The sequence below is a fragment of the Ranitomeya imitator genome, chromosome 4 (assembly GCF_032444005.1).
Source record: "Ranitomeya imitator isolate aRanImi1 chromosome 4, aRanImi1.pri, whole genome shotgun sequence".
Classification (NCBI taxonomy): Eukaryota; Metazoa; Chordata; class Amphibia; order Anura; family Dendrobatidae; genus Ranitomeya; species Ranitomeya imitator.
In genome coordinates, this window is record NC_091285.1 from 21,762,794 (window position 1) to 21,785,295 (window position 22,502).

The window sequence follows — 22,502 nt, forward strand, 5'->3', positions numbered from 1 at the left end:
CCTCCCTAGAATGTCCGTGTCTGCCTCTAGCTCCTCCCTAGAATGTCTTTGTCTGTCTCTAGCTCCTCCCTAGAATGTCTGTGTCTGCCTCTAGCTCCTCCCTAGAATGTCCGTGTCTGCCTCTAGCTCCTCCCTAGAATGTCCGTGTCTGCCTCTAGCTCCTCCCTAGAATGTCTGTGTCTGCTTCTAGCTCCTCCCTAGAATGTCTGTGTCTGCCTCTAGCTCCTCCCTAGAATGTCTGTTTCTGCCTCTAGCTCCTCCCTAGAATGTCCGTGTCTGCCTCTAGCTCCTCCCTAGAATGTCCGTGTCTGCCTCTAGCTCCTCCCTAGAATGTCTGTGTCTGCTTCTAGCTCCTCCCTAGAATGTCTGTGTCTGCCTCTAGCTCCTCCCTAGAATGTCCGTGTCTGCCTCTAGCTCCTCCCTAGAATGTCCGTGTCTCCTCTAGCTCCTCTCTAGAATGTCTGTGTCTCCTCTAGCTCCTCTCTAGAATGTCCATGTCTGCCTCTAGCTCCTCCCTAGAATGTCTGTGTCTGCCTCTAGCTCCTCCCTAGAATGTCTGTGTCTCCTCTAGCTCCTCCCTAGAATGTCTGTGTCTCCTCTAGCTCCTCTCTAGAATGTCTGTGTCTCCTCTAGCTCCTCCCTAGAATGTCCGTGTCTGCCTCTAGCTCCTCTCTAGAATGTCTGTGTCTGCCTCTAGCTCCTCCCTAGAATGTCTGTGTTTCCTCTAGCTCCTCTCTAGAATGTCTGTGTCTGCCTCTAGCTCCTCCCTAGAATGTCTGTGTTTCCTCTAGCTCCTCCCTAGAATGTCTGTGTCTGTCTCTAGCTCCTCCCTAGAATGTCTGTGTCTCCTCTAGCTCCTCCCTAGAATGTCCGTGTCTGCCTCTAGCTCCTCTCTAGAATGTCTGTGTCTGCCTCTAGCTCCTCCCTAGAATGTCTGTGTCTCCTCTAGCTCCTCCCTAGAATGTCTGTGTCTGTCTCTAGCTCCCCCCTAGAATGTCCGTGTCTGTCTCTAGCTCCTCTCTAGAATGTCTGTGTCTGCCTCTAGCTCCTCCCTAGAATGTCTGTCTGCCTCTCGCTCCTCTCTAGAATGTCCGTGTCTGTCTCTAGCTCCTCTCTAGAATGTCTGTGTCTGTCTCTAGCTCCTCCCTAGAATGTCTGTGTCTCCTCTAGCTCCTCCCTAGAATGTCTGTGTCTGTCTCTAGCTCCCCCCTAGAATGTCCGTGTCTGTCTCTAGCTCCTCTCTAGAATGTCTGTGTCTGCCTCTAGCTCCTCCCTAGAATGTCTGTCTGCCTCTCGCTCCTCTCTAGAATGTCCGTGTCTGTCTCTAGCTCCTCTCTAGAATGTCTGTGTCTGTCTCTAGCTCCCCCCTAGAATGTCCGTGTCTGCCTCTAGCTCCTCCCTAGAATGTCTTTGTCTGTCTCTAGCTCCTCCCTAGAATGTCTGTGTCTGCCTCTAGCTCCTCCCTAGAATGTCTTTGTCTGTCTCTAGCTCCTCTTCTATTATCTAACTGCAGCCTTGAATGGATTGTTAAGAAAAGGCCATTCAAAATTTTTTTGGGGGGAGATTCACAAGGAGCCGACGCTGCTGGAGTCATTGCTTCAAGAGCCACCACACAGAGACGTATCCAGGACATGGACTACAAGTGTCACATTCCTTGTGTCAGGCCACTCATGACCAATAGACAACGCCAGAAGCGTCTTACCTGGGCCAAGGAGAAGAACCGGACTGTTGTCAGTGGTCCAAGGGGTTTTCAGATGAAAGTAAATGTTGCATTTCATTTGGAAATCAAGGTCCCAGAGTCTGGAGGAAGAGTGGAGAGGCCACAATCCAAGCTGCTGGAGGTCTGGTGTGAAGTCTCCACAATCAGTGATGGTTTGGGGAGCCATGTCATCTGCTGGTGTAGGGCCACTGTGTTTTATCAAGACCAAAGTCAGCGCAGCCGTCTACCAGGACATTTTAGAGCACTTCATGCTTCCCTCTGCCGATAAGCTTTTTGGAGATGGAAATGTCATTATCCAGCAGGACTTGGCCCCTGTCCACACTGCCAAAAGTACCAAAACCTGGTGTAAAAACAACAGTATCACTGGGCTTGATTGGCCAGAAAACTCGCCTGACCTTAGACCTATATAGAATCTATGGGGTATTGTCAGGATGAAGATGAGACACCAGACCCAACAATGCAGACGAGCTGAAGGCTGCCATTAAAGCAACCTGGGCTTCCATAACCCCTCAGCAGTGCCACAGGCTGATCGCCTCCATGCCACGCTGCATTGATGCAGTAATTGATGCAAAAGGAGCCCCGACCAAGTATTATTGAGTGCATTTTTACTGAGCATACATTTCAGTAGGACATTTCGGATTTTACAATCATTTTTCAAGCTGATGTTATGAAGTATTCTAATTTACTGAGATAATAACTTTTAGGTTTTCATTGGCTGTAAGCCATAATCATCAACATTAACAGAAATAAACAATCGATACAGATCTCTCTGTGTGTAATGACTCTATATAATATGAGTTATCTTATGAGACTGATGATGTCACATGAAACAGTATGATGTCATCTGCCGATGTAGCTGAGCTGGATATGGCATTTATCTCTTGATGTTGTTGTTTTGGACACCATGACTAAGAATGTATCTTAGTCATGAATTGCAGTCCTGTGTAAATACACAGAAAAAACCTGTTGGGATAATACAATGGTTATTGCTAATCACTTGACAAACACAGCTCTGCTGCACAGATATAATGATTGATCTTCTGGTAGAGGCTGTGCTGTGTATGACATATTAGAGCTTTAGAGGCCGCTGTATGCAATATCATATTGTAGGCTGCTTTATATAGAAATATATTAGAGGCCGACATATATAAAGCACTGTATTATAGGAAATAATGATATATTAAGAGCTTATGTGTATAGAATAATATATTACAGGCTGAGGTTTATTATACTGTACCAGTCAATATTACTTATTAAATAAGGTATTAGAGGCTATAAAAAGGATGCTGTATACAGTCATGTTTTACAGGCTATTGTATGTAATAATAGATTGGAGGCTGCTGTATATACTATTGGAGGCTGCTGTATATAATAATATATTAGAGGCTGCTGTACAGTCATGGCCAAAAGTTTTGAGAATGACACCAAAATTATATTTTCACATGATCTGCTGCCCTCTGGTTTTTATTAGTGTTTGTCTGATGTTTATATCACATACAGAAATATTATTGCAATCATATTATGAGTACCAATAGGTTATATTGACAGTTAGAATGAGTTAATGCAGCAAGTCAATATTTGCAGTGTTGACCCTTCTTATTCAAGACCTCTGCAATTCTCCCTGGCATGCTCTCAATCAACTTCTGGACCAAATCCTGACTGATGGCAGTCCATTCTAGCATAATCAATACTTGCATTTTGCCAGAATTTGTTGGTATTTGTTTGTCCACCCGTCTTTTGATGATTGACCACAAGTTCTCAATGGGATTAAGATCTGGGGAGTTTCCAGGCCATGGACCCAAAATCTCTATGTTTTGTTCCATGACCCATTTAGTTATCACCTTTGCTTTATGGCAAGGTGCTCCATCATGCTGGAAAAGGCATTGTTGGGCGCCAAACTGCTCTTGGACGGTTGGGAGAAGTTGCTCTTGGAGGACATTCTGGTACCATTCTTTATTCATGGCTGTGTTTTTAGGCCGATTTCCTTGGCTGAGAAGCAACCCCACACATGAATGGTTTCAGGATGCTTTACAGTTGGCATGAGACAAGACTGGTGGTAGCGCTCACCTCTTCTTCTCCGAATAAGCTGTTTTCCAGATGTCCCAAACAATCGAAAAGGGGATAAATCAGAGGAAATGACTTTGCCCCAGTCCTCAGCAGTCCACTCCCTGTACCTTTTGCAGAATATCAGTCGGTCCCTGATGTTTTTTCTGGAGAGAAGTGGCTTCTTTGCTGCCCTCCTTGAAACCAGGCCTTGCTCAGAGTCTCCGCCTCACAGTGCGTGCAGAAGCACTCACACCAGCCTGCTGCCATTCCTGAGCAAGCTCGGCACTGCTGGTAGTCCGATCCCGCAGCTGAAACAGTTTTAAGATACGGTCCTGGCACTTGCTGGTCTTTCTTGGGCGCCCTGGAGCCTTTTTGACAACAATGGAAGCTCTCTCCTTGAAGTTCTTGATGATGCGATAGATTGTTGACTGAGGTGCAATCTTTGTAGCTGCGATACTCTTCCCTGTTAGGCCATTTTTGTGCAGTGCAATGATGGCTGCACATGTTTCTTTAGAGATAACCATGGTTAACTGAAGAGAAACAATGATACCAAGCACCAGCCTCCTTTTAAAGTGTCCAGTGATGTCATTCTTACTTAATCATGACTGATTGATCGCCAGCCCTGTCCCCATCAACACCCACACCTGTGTTACTGGATCAATCACTAAAACGATGTTAGCTGCTCCTTTTAAGGCAGGACTGCAATGATGTTGAAATGTGTTTTGGGGGTTAAAGTTCATTTTCTGGGCAAATATTGACTTTGCAAGTACAGTAATTGCTGTTAAGCTGATCACTCTGACATTCAGGAGTATATGCAAATTACCATTAGAAAAAATGAAGCAGTAAACTTTGGAAAAATTAATATTTGTCTCATTCTCAAAATTTTTGTCCATGACTGTATATAATTATATATTAGAGGCTGCTGTATATAATAATATATTAGAGGCTGCTGTATATAATAATATATTAGAGGCTGCTGCATATAATAATATATTAGAGGCTGCTGTATATAATAATATATTGGAGGCTGATGTATATAATTATATATTATAAAGGCTGCTGTACATAATATTGGAGGCTGCTGTATATAATAATATATTAGAGGCTGCTGTATATAATAATATATTGGAGGCTGCTGTATATAATAGTATATTGGAGGCTGATGTATATAATAATATATTAGAGGCTGCTGTATATAATTATATATTAGAGGCTGATGTACAGTACAGACCAAAAGTTTGGACACACCTTCTCATTTAAAGATTTTTCTGTATTTTTATGACTATGAAAATTGTAAATTCACACTGAAGGCATCAGAACTATGAATTAACACATGTGGAATTATAGAGTGAAAAGTGTGAAACAACTGAAATTATGTCTTATATTCTAGGTTCTTCAAAGTAGCCACCTTTTGCTTTGATGACTGCTTTGCACACTCTTGGCATTCTCTTGGTGAGCTTCAAGAGGTAGTCACCGGGAATGGTTTTCACTTCACAGGTGTGCCCTGTCAGGTTTAATAAGTGGGATTTCTTGCCTTATAAATGGGGTTGGGACCATCAGTTGTGTTGTGCAGAAGTCTGGTGGATACACAGCTGATAGTCCTACTGAATAGACTGTTAGAATTTGTATTATGGCAAGAAAAAAGCAGCTAAGTAAAGAAAAACGAGTGGCCATCATTACTTTAAGAAATGAAGGTCAGTCAGTCCGAAAAATTGGGAAAAAATTTGAAAGTGTCCCCAAGTGTAGTTGCAAAAACCATCAAGTGCTACAAAGAAACTGGCTCACATGAGGACCGCCCCAGGAAAGGAAGACCAAGAGTCACCTCTGCTTCTGAGGATAAGTTTATCCGAGTCACCAGCCTCAGAAATCGCAGGTTAACAGCAGCTCATATTAGAGACCAGGTCAATGCCACACAGAGTTCTAGCAGCAGACGCATCTCTACAACAACTGTTAATAGAAGACTTTGTGCAGCAGGCCTTCATGGTAAAATAGCTGCTAGGAAACCACTGCTAAGGATGGGCAACAAGCAGAAGAGACTTGTTTGGGCTAAAGAACACAAGGAATGGACATTAGACCAGTGGAAATCTGTGCTTTGGTCTCATGAATCCAAATTTGAGATCCTTGGTTCCAACCACCGTGTCTTTGTGCGACACAGAAAAGGTGAACGGATGGACTCTACATGCCTGGTTCCCACCGTGAAGCATGGAGGAGGAGCTGTGATGGTGTGGGGGGGCTTTGCTGGTGACACTGTTGGGGATTTATTCAAACTTGAAGGCATACTGAACCAGCATGGCTACCACAGCATCTTGCAGCGGCATGCTATTCCATCCGGTTTGCGTTTAGTTGGACCATCATTTATTTTTCAACAGGACAATGACCCCAAACACACCTCCAGGCTGTGTAAGGGCTATGTGACCAAGAAGGAGAGTGATGGGGTGCTACGCCAGATGACCTGGCCTCCACAGTCACCAGACCTGAACCCAATCCAGATGGTTTGGGGTGAGCTGGACCGCAGAGTGAAGGCAAAAGGGCCAACAAGTGCTAAGCATCTCTGGGAACTCCTTCAAGATTGTTGGAAGACCATTCCCAGTGACTACCTCTTGAAGCTCATCAAGAGAATGCCAAGAGTGTGCAAAGCAGTAATCAAAGCAAAAGGTGGCTACTTTGAATAACCTGGAATATAAGACATAATTTCAGTTGTTTCACACTTTTTTGTTAAGTATATAATTCCACATGTGTTAATTCATAGTTTTGATGCCTTCAGTGTCAATGTACAATTTTCATAGTCATGAAAATACAGAAAAATCTTTAAATGAGAAGGTGTGTCCAAACTTTGGTCTGTACTGTATATAATTATATATTAGAGGCGGCTGTACAGTATATAATAATATATTAGAGGCTGCTGTATGTGGAGTCTAGAGGCCGTTGTTTTCACCCTTTGCTGCTTCAGTGACTTTCGATCCTTTAGTCGGATGTTTCTACAGTTACGGGAGTACAATTATTAACTTTTCATAAGTTTTTCAACTTTTTTGACAAATACGTGACGTTTATGGAAAGACTAAATATTTCCAATTTCCAGTGCTGTTCCTTATTTTTTAAGACAATGACAAATCCCGAGTGATGGCCGCCCGTTTCTTGCCTCATCAGTGCTTGGAGTTTATCACAGTTTCTGGGTTTTTGTTTGCTCCTTTTTCGAGGATTGACCACAGGTTCTCCCTGAGATCTGGACAGTTTCCTGGACGTGAAACCAAAATGTAAAAGTTTTCTTCACTGAGCCACTTAGTTATCAGTTTTGCCTTGTGACCTGGTCTCCGTCACGCTGCTGACAGCGTCGGACTGGAGCACCTTGGGCCCACCAGAGAAAATCATTCTTGGGGCCCACTATGTAGCTACATAGAAATAAATACAAGACCGCCAATTGTGCGGTAAAACACGCTAATATCAGGGCATAATATAAGGTAGTACATGTCTTACTTATGTAGCAGGGGTTGGGGTAGCCCCCTCATAGGGTACAATGTATCCCCCTCATAGTATATACAGTAGCACCCCTCACAGAATATAATGCAGCCCCCTATGGAATATAATGTAGCCCCCCATAGAATATAATGCAACCAGCCTCAGAGTATAATGCAGCCCCCCCATAGGGTATAATGTAGCCCCCTGCTATTAGGGGACAGGCTTAGGCTTCCTGTCACCCGCTGCTGCTCCGCTGGTCCTGGGGGCCCCATAGCAGCTGCGTGGTGTGTGCTATTAGCGACACCCCACTGGCTGGGGGCCCCTGGAGCAGCGGGGGCCCTAGGCAGCTGCCTGCACTGTATGCCAGCAGGTGTCAAGGCCTGGGCCCACTGGAGAATCCTCTGGTTCTCCAGTGGGCCAGTCTGACCCTGGCTGGAGACATCATTGTCCATCACCACATTGCTCCTGGAACGCTGGGAGAAGTTGCTCTTGCCTGCTGCCATTCCTGAGCAAGCTCTGCACTGCTGGTAATCAGATCCCACTGCTGAATCCTCTTTTGGAAACTATCGTGGACTTTCTTGGGCATCCCAAAGCCTTCTTCATAGCAACTGATCATGTGTCATGAAATTCTTAATGATCGGAGAAATGGTTGATTCAGGGGCAAGCTTACAAGCAGCAATGTCCTTGCCTGTAAAGCCCTTCTGATATAAAGTAATGATGACTTCACGTGTTTTCTTGGCGGTTGCTACGATTAACAAAAGAAGACTCTGAGGCCGATTCATCAAAACTTTCATGTCAGAAAACTTGGAAAAAGTCACAAAAGTCACTTTGAAAAGTCACAACATTTTTACACTATGGAAAGAAAATTGTGCAAAAATGTTGTGACCTTTGACGTTTTCATGACAGTTCGGATAAGCTCCACTAAAATGGGTGTATTTTGGGAGAAGTCAGGTAGGGATTGGGGCATGGCCAGGAGAAAAACAAAATTTGTGTCCGTCTCAAAACTTTTGGCCTCGACCTCATATATAATTATGTATTATTAGAGGCGGCTTTATAGAATAGCATATTGGAGGTTGTCATATATAATTTTATGTTAGAGGCTGCTGTATATAATAATCTTAGCTACTAGGCAGTATATAATCAGTTTATAAGCATTATATGGCACCACTATATGTGGCTAGTCTACTATTAGCAGTATCTTCTGGCATCTTCCCATGCACCGTGGTCATTGATTGGCCAGCTTGCGAATTGCAGTATCCTCACTATATGGCGGTATGAGCTGTATATCCCATAGTCGACCTCCAGGTCATATCTTCTATATCCTGCATCATATAACATTACAGTGGGAACCTGATTGGTTTCCAAGGACAACACCTCCACTCCGTATATACAAAGTGATCTTTGAAATGACACATTGCACCTGCAGTACCCACTGGGGCCTATAGATGGCGCAGATGCTTACACTGCTGCCCTGTGCTGTGGGCTCATGTAATGTGCGGGTATATCTGCAGGTATCACAGTGATAGCAGTGCCCAGTGTGCGGGTGACTGGGAGCAGCATGGCGGCTTCTTCCATCAGTGTGAGATTCTATTGTAGGTGTAGAATCCTCCAGATGTGAGCAAGTGTCCGGAATAAGATCGTAGTAAGAAGGATGAGAGTGAGCACTGCCCCATCATCAGCCCCAAATCTCCAACATTATCTGTCTATTATCTATCATCTATCTATTATCTATCTATTATCTATCTATTATCTTCCTTGTATCTTCACTATCCTACAACCCAAAACAACTGTTCAGCACATCTAACTCTCTCCTCCGCCCACCACTGCCACTTCCAACTCACCTCATCTCTTCTGAGGACTTTGCCACCTACTTCAAAAACAAGATCGACCAAACAAGGCAAACCTTTACTTTTCCACCACCCCAACCACTCCATATACCAGACCTCTGCCCTTCCCCAATAACCTCCCTCTCCAACATCACTGAAGGAGAACTTACTCGCCTCCTTTCCAAATCGCACCTCACCAACTGTGCACTTGACCCCATCCCTTCTCACTTGCTCCCCAACCTCACTAACACGCTCATTCCAGCCCTAACCCATCTCTTCAACCTATCGCTATCTTCTGGTACTTCCCCTCTGCCTTCAAACATACCACCATCACATCCATCCTCAAAAAAGCTAACCTTGACCTAACTGCTATGCCCAGCTATTGCCCCATATCACTGCTCCCGTTTGCTTCCAAACTCCTTGAGCAGCATGTCCACACTCAACTTTCCTGCCATCTCTCATCTAACTCTCTCCTTGACAACCTCCAATCTGGCTTCCGCCCCCACCACTCCACCGAAACTGCTCTGACCAAAATTACTAATGACTTACTCACAGCCAAAGATAACAGACAGTTCTTCATCCTCCTCCTTCTCGACCTGTCCTCTGCTTTCGACACAGTCGACCACTGCCTACTGCTACAGATTCTTTCTTCCCTCGGCATCAAAGGCCTTGCCTTTCCAACCGCACATTTAGGGTTTCCCACTCACACACCACCTCCTCATCCCGTCCCCTCTCTGTTGGAGTCCCTCAGGGCTCTGTCCTAGGGCCTCTACTTTTTTCCATCTATACTCTTGGCCTAGGACAACTCATAAAGTCCCACGGCTTCCAGTACCACCTATATGCGGACGACACTGAGATCTACCTCTCTGGCCCAGATGTCACCTCCCTGCTGTCCAGAACCCCGGAGTGTCTATCAGCCATATCCTCCTTCTTCACCTCTCGCTTCCTAAAACTCAATGTGGACAAAACTGAACTCATCACCTTTCCCCCATCTCGCGTATCCCCAGTACCTGACCTATCTATTATGGTAAACGGCATCACACTCTCTGTCCTTCAAACTGCATGTCCAAACCCTTGCCACCTCCTGTCGCCTCCAACTCAAAAATATTGCCAGAATCCGTTCCTTCCTCAGCCCACAATCTACCAAAACTCATGCCCTCATCATCTCCCGCCTCAATTACTGCAACACCCTCCTCTGTGGCCTCCCCGCTAACTCCCTTGCACCGCTCCAGTCTGTCCTCAACTCTGCTCGGCTAATCCACCTCTCTCCTCGCTACTCCCCTGCTTCACCCCTCTGCAAATCCCTCCACTGGCTCCCAATTCCCCAATAAATCCAGTTCAAACTACTAACACTGACCTACAAAGCCATCCACAACCTGTCCCCTCCCTATATCTCTGAACTAATCTCCCCATATCTTCCCTCACGTAATCTCCGGTCCTCCCAAGACCTCCTACTCTCCTCCACACTTATTCGTTCCTCACACAACCGCCTCCAAGATTTCTCCCAAATATCCCCCATCCTCTGGAATTCCACGCCTCAACACGTCCGACTATCCACCACCCTCGGCTCCTTCAGACGGAACCTGAAAACCCATCTCTTCAGGAAAGCCTACAGCCTGCAATAACCATTCTGCCGCCTCACCAACCGCCCGCGCTGCTGCCACGTCACCGACCACCCGAGCTGCCGCCACGTCACCGACTACCCGAGCTGCCGCCACGTCACCGACCGCCCGAGCTGCTGCCACGACCACCCGAGCTGCCGCCTCACCACCACCAGTGCTGCAACACACCAACCTCCTGTCTCTTCCCCACTATCCTGAAGAATGTAAGTCCGCAAGGACAGGGTCCTCTCCCCTCTGTACCAGTCTGTCATTGTAAATTTGTTTACTGTTAACGATATCTATAACTATATGTAGCCCCTTTTCACATGGACAGCACCATGGAATTAATGGTGTTATATAAATAAATAATAATAATATCTATCTATCCTCTATTATCTATCTATCATCTATCTATTATCTATCTATCATCTATCATCGATCATCTATCTATTATCTATCTATCTATTATCTATCTATTATCTATCATCTATCTATCTATTATCTATCTATTAATCTATTATCTATCTATTATCTATCTATCATCTATCTATTTATCTATCAATATTTTATCTATCTATTATCTCTCTATTATATATCTATTTATCTACCTATCTATCTATGTTATCTATTATCTATCTATATCTATCTATTATCTTTCTATTATCGATTATTTATCTATTATCTATCTATTATTCATCTATCTATCTATCTATCTATCTATCTATCTATCTGTTATCTATCTATCATCTATCTATCTACCCTTTCCTCCCCTGACTGTAGAATGTTCCGCTGTCGGTGTCTCATGGGGTTAAATATACCATGTGAAGTGATATTACTTAATGTCAGAAGAGAAGAGATGAAGTCACAGATTCTCCCATCCCACGCGAGGTGTTTCGAGTGCTTTAATATTTGTCATTCCTCGCATTGTTTGTTCTCTTGCACAAGTGGATTAACCTTTCTGATCATTCTTGGCTAAAACACATCTGTTTCTGTATACCTGTCCTGTGTGTACAGCGGCAGCCGCCATTCATGTACTGGGGTGATGGCATGTCTCCCCCCCATCCTGAGACATCGCTGTAGACCCCCTACTCGCTTCAGTGTATCAGTGCAGTCTTTTCTATTGATGAGAACACTAAAATGCAAGTCTGTCTCTCTCTGGAGGACTCAGTGTAATTCTTCACTTCTCCTGTGGGGGCACCGCTGGGAAATTCAACACTTACAGACAGAATTCTAAGTGATCATTGGGAGTCCCAGCATCAGGACAATCTATGATTAGCTTCATACCAAAGGACCCCACTAACACTAAGGAATTGTCCAAAGTGGATAGTCCCTTTAAATTTGGAGCATCCAACCCAAGGCTTTACATTTTGTTCACACTTGGACTTTATGATTTTAGATTCAGTTTACTTTTGTGTTTAAAATAGGAAAACAACTTCTCAATATACTTGAATGAAAAGTGCCACATCCTCCAAATATTAGCTTGGATAATAATTAATAATTAAAAATTTAAAAATAATAGTATATTATAAAAAAGATAAAAAAAAAAAAAATATTCTAATAAAAATAATATAACAATAGATAAATAGGTCAATTTTATCCCTTTTTAAAACAAATTGTAAATCATCAGCCAGGTGATTTATAGCACCATCTCTACAAAAAAATAATCACTTATTCAAAAATATAATAATAAAAATGAATAATTTTTTAAAAAAGTAGCTCAATTGCGCCACCTATGCAAAAAAAAAAAAAAAAAATAGAAATTAATTTCCCACTGTGTAGCCCATGATATTCAATTTTAACCCTTTGTTTTTTTAAACTGTAACTGATACAGCTGCTTGATTCCCAGCCGGCTGGTTTACAGTGTCATCTATAGAGGAAAAAAAAAATAATAATTTAAAAATATAATAATAATAAAAATAATCAATTCACTGCAAAAATAGGAAAAAAACGCATTCATTTCACCCTAGGTAACTCCTGATGGGTAATATTTACCCTTTATTTTTTAAATCAAGACTTCCGCTTCTTTCTCAGATAGCTGGTTTATAGCGCCATCTATATAAAAAAAAAAAAACAATTAAAAAACATAATAATAAATATACCGTAATTAAAAAAAAGTAGATCAATGTCCCAACCTTTGCAAAAAAATGATTAATGTCAGCCTAGTTAGCCCCTAATGGTCAATCCCAACCCTTTATTTCATATGTGATTCCCAGCTAGGTGTTTTAGCGACATCTATATAAAAAAAAAAAATCTGAAAAATTAATAATTCAAAAATATAGTAATATTTTAAAAAATTGCATGATGGGCAATTTTAACCCTTTAAAAAATTTTTTTGCGACTTATGCTTGTTTCTCAAACAGGTGGTTTATAGCGCCACCTATAGAAAAAAAAGACAAAACAATAAAAATATAATATTTAAAATATAATACATTTAATACGATAAATATTTATAACAAATCTAATAATAATAATAATAATTATTATTATTATTATTATTACTATATAAATATAATTAAAACATAATAGTGAAAACAGTTGATCAATTTAACATGGGCAAAATTAACTTTTTTTTTTTATGATTTCTGCTTGCTTTCCAGACTGCTGGTTTATAGCGCCATCTATATAAAAAAAAAAATACAAAAAATAATAATAAAAACAGCTGATCTATTCAAAGCAAAAAAATTAATAAATTCATTACATCCCATGATGGACAATTTGTTGCCCTGGAAAGCGGGTTTATAGCGCCACCTACCTAAGAAGGATACCAAAAAATAATAATTAAAAAAATACAATAATAAAAATACAAAAAAAAAGTAAATCAATTGCTCCACGTATGCAAAAAAAAAAGAACTTAATTTCAGCCTAGATAGCCAATAACAGACAATTTAACCCTTTATTTTATAAATTGTAATTCCCAGTTAGCCATTTTATACATTTAAAAAATCCCCAAAATTTTTAACTAAAACATATGGTAATAAAAATTTGTAATATAAAGTAGATCAATTGCTCCACCTATGCAAAAAAAAATAATAATAATAATTTCAGCCTAGTTAGGCCATAATGGACAATTTTAACTCTTTATTTTATAAATTATGATTCCCAGTCTGGCATTTTATATCTTAAATTTTTTTAAAAAATTTAAAGAAATTAATAACTAAACATATAGCAATAAAAAATAATACTAAAAAAAATAGATTAATTGCTCCACCTATGCAAAAAAAAAAAAAAATAACATCCATTTCACCCCAGTTAGCCCAAAATGGACAATTTTAACCCTTTATTTTATAAATTATGATTCCCGGTCAGACTTTTTATATGTAAAATAAAATAATAATTAAAGAAATGAATAGCTAAACATATGGTAATAATAATAATAATAATAATAAAGATTAATTGCTCCACCTATGAAAAAAATATATATATAAAATTAATTTCACCAAAAATGGACAATTTTAACCCTTTATTTTATAAATTATGATTCCCGGTCAGACTTTTTATATGTAAAATAAAATAATAATTAAAGAAATGAATAGCTAAACATATGGTAATAATAATAATAATAATAATAATAATAATAATAATAAAGATTAATTGCTCCACCTATGAAAAAAATATATATATAAAATTAATTTCACCAAAAATGGACAATTTTAACCCTTTATTTTATAAATTATGATTCCCGGTCAGACTTTTGATATGTAAAAAAAAAAAAAAAAAAAATAATAATAATAATAATTAAAGAAATGAATAGCTAAACATATGGTAATAAAAAAAAAAAATAATAATAATAATAATAATAATAATAAAATATTAATTGCTCCACCTATAAAAAAATATATATATAAAATTAATTTCACCAAAAATGGACAATTTTAACCCTTTATTTTATAAATTATGATTCCCGGTCAGACATTTTATATGTAAAATAAAATAATAATAATAATTTTAAAAAATGAATAGCTAAACATGTGGTAATAAAAATAAAAATAATAATAATAATAAAAAAAGATTAATTGCTCCACCTATGAAAAAAATATATATATAAAATTAATTTCGCCAAAAATGGACAATTTTAACCCTTTATTTTATAAATTATGATTCCCGGTCAGACTTTTTATATGTAAAAAAAAAAAATAATAATAATTAAAGAAATGAATAGCTAAACATATGGTAAAAATAATAATAATAATAATAATAATAATAATAATAATAATAATAATAATAATAATAATAATAATAATAATAATAAAAAAGATTAATTGCTCCACCTATGAAAAAAAATATATATAAAATTAATTTCACCCAAAATGGACAATTTTAACCCTTTATTTCATAAATTGTGTGACTCCCAGCTAGCGGCATGTATATAAAAAAAATCTCAAAAATGACAAAAAATATTAATAATGGTAATAAAGTTGATTATGCAAAAAAAATTGAAATTTATAGCCCAAAAATTGGCAATTTTAACCCTTTATTTAAAAAAAAATCGTGAGTGCGGACAGCTGGTAGACTTTAATTCGGCAACAGAAAGTCCTGGCAAGGTGTCCTGGCATCACTGTGCTCCACTTGTCCACGGTCCAAGAACGGTGTCCAGGACAGCTGGGGTGGGAAAAAAAAGGGGAAAGCCGATGGAAGACCCCCGCTGCCTTCTTTCCTCCTGTGGCGGCATCCCAGCCGGTGATTATAGTAGCTGGATCTCTGTCCCCCTATTGTCATTGCCCCCTGTACACCTCCTTCCTTCCTTTTTTTTTTTTTCTCCCTTTTTTCTAAAAAACAAGTAGGCGGACTGCAGCCCCTCCATGCCCAATGGCAGCGCACAGGCTGATGAAAGCCAGAGGGAGACAAGAGAGGTCCTCGCTCTCTGCCATCCCAACCATCATCATCATCACAAAGATCCCAGTCCTGTAAAACTCTGCAACCACTGAGACATGACAAAGTCCCAGCAGCTTAACCCAAAGCCCGCAGGCTGCTGCTAGCTGCGCACAGGACCGGACCTCATTATTAACACGTCTGGGGAGGGGGCTAGGATTTGGGGGGTCCTTACCAGGAATTATCAAGGATCTTTTTTCCCCCCCTTCCCCTATGAGAGGACAACAGTCATGATTCTGCTCACATCTCGCAGTGTATTACTCTCGCTTCATTACCCCCAGATATTCCTCATCCTTACAAGTGGCAGTTACCTGTAAGTTTTTATTTTATGTCTTTTTTCTTTTTTTTTTTTTTTTTTTCTTTTATCATTTTTTTTTTATTTCTTAAAGTGGCAGGTGTATTCAGAGTATAAAATATAACAGAAGGGGGCGCTGTCCTTCGTGGCATAAATAATTTGGAAAGTTTTAAAAAGTACACAATAATGGGCACTTTTATTTTCTTTTATTCGTTATTATACTTTTGGATTATTTTTTCTTTTTTGAGACACGTAATCATGGAATATTTAAATATTTATTTTATTTCTTATGAAAACTGAATTATTTCTCATTATTTATTCAGATTTATTTGAAAAGTTTTAAAAAGTAGGCAAAAAGTTGCAATATTACCCAATAATGTGCACTTTTATTTATTTTTATTTTTTTTTATTATATTTTTGGATTATTTTTTCTTTTTTTTTAGATACGTAATCATGAATTATTATTTTTTTATTACAATGAGAATTATTTCTCATTATTCACTCATGTAATCTATTCTATATGTTTGATTTATTAATTACAATGGTTTAACAGTGTTTAATGTGCGACATAGCTTTATTGCAATTATTATGAAATCGATTAGATTTTTTTATTATATTTATTAATATCTTATTTATTACCTATTTTATATAATTGTTTACTTTAAGCATTTATCTTTCTTGTACTTTGTTTTATTAATATAGCTTTTTTAACTTTATTTTACTGCCATTTTTATTTTTATTTATGGATTTTTTTTATTTTCTGTATTTATTTTTTATGTTTTTTTATTATTATTTATAATTTATGTATTGATTTTTATTGGATTTATTTATTATTTATTAATATTGCATTTATTTATTACAATATAATTATTCATTATTTATGTATTTATGTTTTTTTTATTTTAAAGCAGTTAATATTTTGTTTTTTTTTTTAATATATTTTTTATTATATGTGCTTTTATCCCATATATTGCTTTATTTCTTTATTTTTATTTCTTTATGGAATATATTTCTTATTTTATGTATTTATTTATTATTTAATAATTGTTTATTAATTTTTTTATTGTTTATTTGTATTATTATTTTATTTAAAGCACTTCATTTTTTTATTCTTTGCTTAGTTATATGCGGGGTTTTTTTGCCATTTACTTAGTTGTGCAATGATCTACTTGGCATTCTTTGGCATGAAATGGTTGATAACTGCTGCTACTGGTGTGAATGCAGACATTGCAGGTCACCGGGGTCGGATGCTGCAGACGCCTGTAGTCATCTCTATCTGCCACACAACTTTTCAGACTGTTGTTTCTTCCCACTTTTGCTTATAATTTACAGCTGTAATGATAATGATTTATTTACTTATTTGCTTTTTATCCAATGTCATTCATTACATTATGTGACTGCTGCATTTATTCTGGAGTAGAGTTTGTGATGCCTCTATAGATTTATAGATGAATATTTATTTGTTTCCTATATCACTTTTTTTCATTTTATTGGCATTTACATCAGTGTGTGATGTAACTATGTGCAGGCGTTCTACAAAATGTAAACGTGCAAACATTTTCATCTATCTATTATCTATCATCTATCTATTATCTATTATCTATTATCTATCTATCCATTATCTATCATCTATCTATTATCTATCTATCTATCTATTATCTATCTATTATCTATCTATCTATCTATTATCTATCTATTATCTATTATCTATCTATTATCTATTATCTATCTATCTATCATCTATTTATCTATCTATTATCTATCTATTATCTATCTATCTATTATCTATTTATCTATCTATTATCTATCTATCTATCTATTATCTATTTATCTAAGATATTCCAAAGATATACTGATAGGGATTCTAGATTGTGAGCCCCATCGGGGACAGTGATGATAATGTGTGCAAAACTGTAAAGCGCTGCGGAATATGTTAGCGCTATATAAAAATAAAGATTATTAAAAATAAAGATTATTATCTATTATCTATCTATCTATCTATTATCTATCTATTATCTATCTATTATCTATCTATTTATCTATTATCTATCTATCTATCTATTATCTATCTATTATCTATCTATCTATCATCTATCTTCTATCTTCTATCTATCTATCTATCATCTATCTATTATCTATCTATCATCTATCTATTATCTATCTATCTATCTATCTATCATCTATCTATCTATTATCTATCTTCTATCTTCTATCTATCTATCTATCATCTATCTATTATCTATCTATCATCTATCTATTATCTATCTATCTATCTATCTATCATCTATCTATCTATTATCTATCTATCTATCTATCTATCATCTATCTTCTATCTATCTATCTATCTATCTATCTATCTATCATCTATCTATCTTTTATCTATCTATCTATTATCTATCATCTATCTACTATCTATCTATTATCTATCTATTATCTATCATCTATATATTATATATCTACTATCTATCTATTATCTATCTATTATCTATCTATCTATTATCTATCTATTATCTATCTATTATCTATCTATCTATTATCTATCATCTATTATCTAGCTATCTATTATCTATCTATCTATCTATCTATCTATCTATCTATCTATCTATTATCTATCTATCTATCTATTATCTATCTATCTATTATCTATCTATTATCTATCTATCTATTATCTATCTATTATCTATTATCTATCTATTATCTATTTATTATCTATTTATTTTCTATTATTTATCAGGTTCAATAACCTATACCCCCATTTTGTTTTCTTTTTTTGTGGGAACCCTGCTCTCTGTTTTGCCCATCTTTCTGAGCAATGTGTCGTCTTCTTACATCTCTATTTCTTCTGTTGGTCGGGATAATTCAGACTTTTCCATCTGATGACTTAAGTTATGGCAGGATGAAATGTTTAATCTTTACTTATGTTTGGCCATTTATTAGACACTAATAACCATCAGATGAACGGTTCATTTAATTTATAGAAGTTTGTGGAATTTCTGCTTTGGGAGAGTTGAGATTCGGCCGGGCATCCCCCGCGCACTGCTCATGAGACTTAGAGACCCGAGGTTTAGATATGTACAAGGGTAATAATATTGTTATTGCGCGGTAATGTTTGTGATGCAATCTATCACATTTTTGGAGATTATGACCTCCTTTGACCCAAATCTTAGGTCCTAGGACTATAAAGGGACACTTGCTTCACTGGGGCAGCCCATATAGCCAGTCATTTATGGGTTAAATTTAATTGATTATTATTATTGGATCTTAAAAAATGTTTGTAAATTTGCACAAGAGATTTTTAGGTCACAGTTTGTTCTGACGATGCCTTGGCTGGGTTCTAGAAGAACAACATGAAATATTTGGAATATTTTTTTATTTTTTTTTACATAAATGCAGCCATATTTTCATAAAACCGTATAGGAAATTACTATCCTGAAAAATTTTTTGCTCCCTATAAATAGTTCTGATCTTGAAACAAAAGTTTTTGACCACATACCAGATGCTGAGATGCTCGTGGTTACCCGGACTGTGTGACATAATTATATCTTTTCATTGCTGGAGCTGGAAACACTGCGATACCAGAACACAGTTGCAAAAGGAATTACAAGTGAATGATTGCAGAAACCGATGGATGAATTACGATTTTTTTTTTAATTCAAGGACATTCTTTCTTAAAAGTTTAGTCAAATGGAAAAATTGGCGTCACTTAATGCTCCTTCAATGTGAAGGCTTGCTGATTCCTGGACTCGCTGCAACAGGATGGTGTCTATGTAAAAAAAACTGATCCCTGAAATCACTGATATAATATGACTCCCAGACTGACTGTAATACAATGGTGTCTATAGTGCATGCACACTGAACCCTGGACTCACTGTAATACAATGGTGTCTATAATGCATGTACACTGAACCCTGGACTCACTGTAATACAATGGTGTCTATAGTGCATGTACACTGAACCCTGGACTCACTGTAATACAATGGTGTCTATAGTGCATGTACACTGAACCCTGGACTCACTGTAATACAATGGTGTCTATAATGCATGTACACTGAACCCTGGACTCACTGTAATACAATGGTGTCTATAATGCATGTACACTGAACCCTGGACTCACTGTAATACAATGGTGTCTATAGTGCATGCACACTGAACCCTGGACTCACTGTAATACAATGGTGTCTATAATGCATGTACACTGAACCCTGGACTCACTGTAACACAATGGTGACTATAGTGCATGTACACTGAACCCTGGACTCACTGTAATACAATGGTGTCTATAATGCATGCACACTGAACCCTGGACTCACTGTAATACAATGGTTTCTATAGTGCATGCACACTGAACCCTGGACTCACTGTAATACAATGGTGTCTATAGTGCATGCACACTGAACCCTGGACTCACTGTAATACAATGGTGTCTATAATGCATGTACACTGAACCCTGGACTCACTGTAATACAATGGTGTCTATAGTGCATGTACACTGAACCCTGGACTCACTGTAATACAATGGTGTCTATAGTGCATGTACACTGAACCCTGGACTCACTGTAATACAATGGTGTCTATAATGCATGTACACTGAACCCTGGACTCACTGTAATACAATGGTGTCTATAATGCATGTACACTGAACCCTGGACTCACTGTAATACAATGGTGTCTATAGTGCATGCACACTGAACCCTGGACTCACTGTAATACAATGGTGTCTATAATGCATGTACACTGAACCCTGGACTCACTGTAACACAATGGTGACTATAGTGCATGTACACTGAACCCTGGACTCACTGTAATACAATGGTGTCTATAATGCATGCACACTGAACCCTGGACTCACTGTAATACAATGGTTTCTATAGTGCATGCACACTGAACCCTGGACTCACTGTAATACAATGGTGTCTATAGTGCATGTACACTGAACCCTGGACTCACTGTAATACAATGGTGTCTATAGTGCATGTACACTGAACCCTGGACTCACTGTAATACAATGGTGTCTATAATGCATGCACACTGAACCCTGGACTCACTGTAATACAATGGTGTCTATAATGCATGTACACTGAACCCTGGACTCACTGTAATACAATGGTGTCTATAGTGCATGCACACTGAACCCTGGACTCACTGTAATACAATGGTGTCTATAATGCATGCACACTGAACCCTGGACTCACTGTAATACAATGGTGTCTATAATGCATGTACACTGAACCCTGGACTCACTGTAATACAATGGTGTCTATAGTGCATGCACACTGAACCCTGGACTCACTGTAATACAATGGTGTCTATAGTGCATGCACACTGAACCCTGGACTCACTGTAATACAATGGTGTCTATAATGCATGCACACTGAACCCTGGACTCACTGTAATACAATGGTGTCTATAATGCATGTACACTGAACCCTGGACTCACTGTAATACAATGGTGTCTATAGTGCATGTACACTGAACCCTGGACTCACTGTAATACAATGGTGTCTATAATGCATGTACACTGAACCCTGGACTCACTGTAATACAATGGTGTCTATAATGCATGCACACTGAACCCTGGACTCACTGTAATACAATGGTTTCTATAGTGCATGCACACTGAACCCTGGACTCACTGTAATACAATGGTGTCTATAGTGCATGCACACTGAACCCTGGACTCACTGTAATACAATGGTGTCTATAATGCATGCACACTGAACCCTGGACTCACTGTAATACAATGGTTTCTATAGTGCATGCACACTGAACCCTGGACTCACTGTAATACAATGGTGTCTATAGTGCATGCACACTGAACGCTGGACTCACTGTAATACAATGGTGTCTATAATGCATGCACACTGAACCCTGGACTCACTGTAATACAATGGTTTCTATAGTGCATGCACACTGAACCCTGGACTCACTGTAATACAATGGTGTCTATAATGCATGCACACTGAACCCTGGACTCACTGTAATACAATGGTTTCTATAGTGCATGCACACTGAACCCTGGACTCACTGTAATACAATGGTGTCTATAGTGCATGTACACTGAACCCTGGACTCACTGTAATACAATGGCATCTATAGTGCATGCACACTGAACCCTGGACTCACTGTAATACAATGGTGTCTATAGTGCATGTACACTGAACCCTGGACTCAATGTAACACAATGGTGTCTATAGTGCATGCACACTGAACCCTGGACTCACTGTAATACAATGGTGTCTATAGTGCATGTACACTGAACCCTGGACTCACTGTAATACAATGGTGTCTATAGTGCATGTACACTGAACCCTGGACTCACTGTAATGCAATGGTGTCTGTAGTGCATGCACACTGAACCCTGGACTCACTGTAACACAATGGTGTCTATAATGCATGTACACTGAACCCTGGACTCACTGTAACACAATGGTGTCTATAGTGCATGTACACTGAACCCTGGACTCAATGTAACACAATGGTGTCTATAGTGCATGCACACTGAACCCTGGACTCACTGTAATACAATGGTGTCTATAGTGCATACACACTGAACCCTGGACTCACTGTAATGCAATGGTGTCTGTAGTGCATGCACACTGAACCCTGGACTCACTGTAACACAATGGTGTCTATAGTGCATGTACACTGAACCCTGGACTCACTGTAACGCAATGGTGTCTGTAGTGCAT

At 38.4% G+C, this 22,502-nt stretch overlaps 1 protein-coding gene across 2 annotated transcripts in view; it reads left to right on the forward strand.

Moving 5' to 3' along the window:
• The window catches only part of WNT7B (Wnt family member 7B), a 130,300-nt gene that overhangs the window by 23,388 nt on the left and 84,410 nt on the right, over positions 1-22,502 (forward strand). The window contains exon 1 of one of the 2 annotated variants that reach the window (XM_069763308.1): positions 15,680-15,831. The exons of the other annotated variant lie outside the window; for it this stretch is intronic. Coding sequence (XP_069619409.1) covers positions 15,749-15,831 — 83 coding nt within the window. The 5' untranslated portion in view covers positions 15,680-15,748. Of the gene's footprint in view, positions 1-15,679; positions 15,832-22,502 lie in introns of those variants that run through there. 2 annotated transcript variants of the gene reach the window in all.